The sequence below is a fragment of the Formica exsecta genome, unplaced genomic scaffold (assembly GCF_003651465.1).
Source record: "Formica exsecta isolate Colony F162 unplaced genomic scaffold, ASM365146v1 scaffold828, whole genome shotgun sequence".
NCBI classification, from domain to species: domain Eukaryota; kingdom Metazoa; phylum Arthropoda; class Insecta; order Hymenoptera; family Formicidae; genus Formica; species Formica exsecta.
The window spans coordinates 10,165-14,628 of record NW_021853598.1 but is presented as its reverse complement, the minus strand read 5'-3'; the positions used below and the strand labels follow the sequence as shown (position 1 = coordinate 14,628).

General features: G+C 26.3%; 1 protein-coding gene across 2 annotated transcripts in view; it reads right to left on the bottom strand.

Moving 5' to 3' along the window:
• Window positions 1-170: 170 nt before the first annotated feature.
• LOC115244682 (eukaryotic translation initiation factor 2-alpha kinase) overlaps window positions 171-4,464 on the bottom strand; it is a 7,309-nt gene continuing 3,015 nt past the window's right edge. The window contains exons 5-14 of one of the 2 annotated variants that reach the window (XM_029822547.1): window positions 4,100-4,256; window positions 3,773-3,932; window positions 3,424-3,712; window positions 3,215-3,334; window positions 2,882-3,050; window positions 2,676-2,784; window positions 2,324-2,532; window positions 996-1,731; window positions 560-907; window positions 171-452 (exon numbers count right to left, since the gene is read on the bottom strand). In XM_029822547.1, coding sequence (XP_029678407.1) covers window positions 240-452; window positions 560-907; window positions 996-1,731; window positions 2,324-2,532; window positions 2,676-2,784; window positions 2,882-3,050; window positions 3,215-3,334; window positions 3,424-3,712; window positions 3,773-3,932; window positions 4,100-4,256 — 2,510 coding nt within the window. In that variant the 3' untranslated portion in view covers window positions 171-239. Of the gene's footprint in view, window positions 453-559; window positions 908-995; window positions 1,732-2,323; window positions 2,533-2,675; window positions 2,785-2,881; window positions 3,051-3,214; window positions 3,335-3,423; window positions 3,713-3,772; window positions 3,933-4,099; window positions 4,270-4,464 lie in introns of both variants that reach the window. The other variant, XM_029822548.1, reaches the window with a different exon arrangement.

Here is a 4,464-nt window from a genome sequence, read left to right as displayed (position 1 = left end):
TTATATATTATATCATATTATATATATTATATTATATATATTCTATATATTATAATTAATATGTAGAAGTCTGTGCGTGATGCACATATTCATGCAACACCAAATATTTTATATTATTGCATGACGCTATCTGCTTCTATATAAATATGGATATAAATTAATGAAAAAAATAATAATAAATAACCTTTTACTTATCAGTAATAAGAATGTCAAAAATATTTGTAACTTGCATTTCTTTCTTAAATTGTATTCTCTGATGATTCGCTGTTACTATTACTGTTGCTCATAGAGGAGTTTCTAATCAATTGTGGCAATTCAAAATGACACTTTGAATCTATATCTATATTAAATCCGGCTGTTTTATAATTTTGCAAAGGTGGCCTTGCTTTAATACCTAAAGTTGTAGGTCGCTTAGCAGGATCTTCATCCAACATCATGTGGAGCAAATTGTACTGTAATAAATAAAGTTATTTATTATATTTTAGTTGTAATACGTAATACACATGCACAGTTCTAATTAATCTTATAGTAAAATAATACATTCTGTTGACTGTCTTACCTCAGCAGAATAATTCTCTGCAAAGTCCTTTGGAAAAATAGATTTTTTCAAATTTGAAAGCGCAGCTATTCTTTCCATATCAGTAAAAAATGGTATAAGAAGCTCAAAGAAAATTATTCCTAAAGAATAAATATCTACTTTGTAGTTGTACATTTGGCCATTAATTTGTTCTGGTGACATATACAAGTGTGTGCCAACACATGCAGTATGTATATTATTTTTTAAAGTGACATTCTCATTTTCGGCTGAAGGTGTATGAGCGCCATCACAGCTCTCAGTCATTGCCGTTACAAGGCCAAAATCGCCGATCTTTATTTTATCATCATAAGCAAAAAATATATTTGATGGCTATAAAAAAAAAAACGAATTTTATTACAAAATAGAATATTACTAAATAGAAAATTTGTATCATCTATATCTCAGGTCAAGATATTACCTTTAAATCTCGATGAATTAACCCTTGCAAATGCACATATTCTACAGCATCTATTATTTGCTGAAAAATATTTAATACTCGAATGGAATCTCTTGTTGATGTGTGCTGCTTTAGCCATTCCCTGAGACTGAGTCTTTGACACAGTTGCATTTGTATATATAAGAACATTTTTGCCGATTTGTGATTATTCGATTTATTATATAAATTTAAAGAAAAAGACTTTTGACGTTTGTGTTTTTTCTTTTCTACCATAATATTATTATCAGTCTCTTCAAACACAATACTTTCGGAATGATCGGTATAATTAATATTTGGTAATTCCTTTTCAAGTTCATTATTTGAAAAAGATATGTCCGAACTATCAGTACTACAACCATTAGTACAAAATGCATCGTTGTCATGATGCTTCTCATCTGACTTTTCAAATACAACAAGTGAATCGTCGTCCACATCTACATTATTTAATTCAAAAGCTTCGTGGGCACTATCTACAGAAGGATCGGTTTGAGAAATATCGATGCATACAGAATCATTAGGTTTTGTTTCAGTCTGAGTTACTTCTGAAGGGAATGCAGACGACGAAAATTTTAGCTTATTAATCCATTGTTGATCATGTCCCTCTTGCCATCCACTAGGAGGGCACTCCAGCCAAGCATTAAAGTATCTTACAATATTGTGATGATCTAATTTAGCTAATGCTTTTACTTCCCTCATTACGCGCTCTCTTGAATCTCGGCTGAAATACAGCATTTCTTTTATAAAATTCTTGCTTAATTAAAATTCTACTCTTATGAATGTATCATTTATCTATAAATGTAACTAGGTGCTAATTGCACATTCCGCAAATTTAGAAGGATTATTAGAAAATGATAGCATAAATTTATAATTTTAAACAAAACATGTTGCTAAGCACATCAATATAATAAAAAAACGCACAATTATTTTTTTAAATATTTTCAGAAATAAAATTACTGTAACATAAATAATATAATTGTGCAAAGTTGAAAACATATAGACATTTACATAAATATATCAAAAATTTTTTACAATATTTATATTTTCAAAATTTAATTACTTATTTATGTACTTAATATTCTCTGTCTTGCTTTCTTATATTAATAATTGTGTTATTATTTAACAATACATATTTTTGACTATATATTTATTAACCATGCTTATATATTTTTTATATTTATTCAAATTTATATATTGCAAAGGTCTCAAAAAGTTTTGTGTCAAAAAACATATAATTCTTTGTACTATTTAAATTCCATTTAATAATATGTACTGCTTATGGCAAAGAAAAGAATAATTTATTAAAAACTTACCTATTTGGCAAAGCAATTCTCTTGATAGCATAATTGCAATCATCAATTTTATTTTTGGCCTCAAAGACAACACCGTAGCCTCCCATTCCCAAGCAATCAATTGGCTCAAAATCCGTTAAATAACGCGATTTAAAATTACTCACATTCTCGTCGCCATCGTTAGATGAATCATTTCTTTTGGTTTCTACATGTCTTTCTACTATTAAAGGCTGAAATGTAATATTTATTTTAGATAACTCTAAATGAAGTAAAGGAAAAATATAGATCAAATAAAAAATATCAAAATGAAAAAAAAGATAACAGAAAGATTTAATTAATTCTACATGTAGTAAAAGATTATAGATTTACTTACTGGAAGTATAGCATCCTTAGTAGCAACTGTCGTTGCACTTAAGAAATGTTGTGTTAGCATAAAATTCAACAAAATGGCAGTTGTAATTGATATTATTAAAACTTCTTTCCTAATAATAATATAATATTAAGTTGTAAATTGTCATTTTGTATATATATGCATAAGTATAAAAAATTATTAGAACTTAAAAAAAAAGAAGAACTTACCACCAATACCAAAGCGATACTATAATAATTTGAACAGGTGTATTGGTTTCCTCTTCGATTATGTGTTCTTTCATGTTAGTGCTAATATTATTCTTTGTAATATTATTTTTAATATTACATTGTTCATTGTCAATTAACTGTTCTGTTGAATACAGAAAAAATCCATTACCTACAAAAAAATTACACAATCATAAATTTGTTTAAATCTATAATTACTCTAGCTATATTTTTTATTAAATTATTTTTATATAACTAAATTTTATTATAATTATATTTATGCAATCATACATCAATAATTTTAAAGATACTGACACATTTAAAGACATTATTTACCATTAATATATTCTGAATTATATAATACAGACAATGCAGTTGTCCTGTATACTTCATTTATCTCAACAGAAACTTCATTATTGTTATTTTCATTCAGAAAATTACTCGCAAGGGATGTAACTGAAATTATAGTTTATATATAGGCATTAATAATAAATATTATTTTTTTTTTAATGTAAAATAAAATATGTTAAGTTTCATTTACATACCATCTGCTGGATGCGGTTGCCAGAAATATTTCTTATTTATAACATTCTTGGGAGACAAATCCAATGAATTTTCAAGATTGGGATTTTCTTGCACATATAATTGTCTTTCATGCATGCCTAAATATAAACTTGAACTTGTAGGATATGCAGATCTCCAGATCCATTGAGAATCATTAAATAAATTAATTTGTTTCAAATAATTAATTTGTTTCTTGTTTCCTAAATTTTCTTGATTTATAAAAGTTTTGGACGTGTCTTCATGCCATATTGAAACAATTGGAACATCAAACTAATAAAAATAAAATCCTTTTATCATTTTACACAATAAAATTACAATTGTTATACTAACCTGATATTGCCATAATATAACAGTAGGATTATTCTTATTAATAGCCCAAACCAAACCTTTTGAAATAACCGCTTTGATTTCTATATCTGGCACTATATTAAGGCAATCATTTATATGACGGTGTAACTTTAGATTAAGTTGCCCAACACTGAAGTTCCATCTTCAACCAATGATATTATTTTGTTAGCTATTGGTATATATTCTATTTTCTTATTAAGTATATGATTGTATATGTAGTATAGAATATATAATATGTAGTATAGAATATATAATATAATTATATAATATATAATGCAAAAAAATATAACATAATTTATTTCGGTTTACCTTTCATTACCTGTATGAGCTTCTATAGCTCGTATAGTTTGTTGAAAACGGCGAATGATAAGTACATCATATTCAATATGTCCTTCAGGGTCTGTATTGTTCTTACATTCCCTAACTTTACATTCATATAAAACTCTTCCTGTGCTGGGTGATACACCTATTATAGAATGCTTAATAAATGCTTATTATTTATATAATATGAACAATGAATTTTTAAGTATGCAAAATAGTTTTTCAAAAATTAATTATAAATTTTTGTTGACAAATATCAAAGTTTTATATTAATTATATACAAGATCTGTGAAAACTATTCTTGTATAATCAAAGTTTCTTGGATCAATTTAAAATAATTTTTTTTTTTTTTT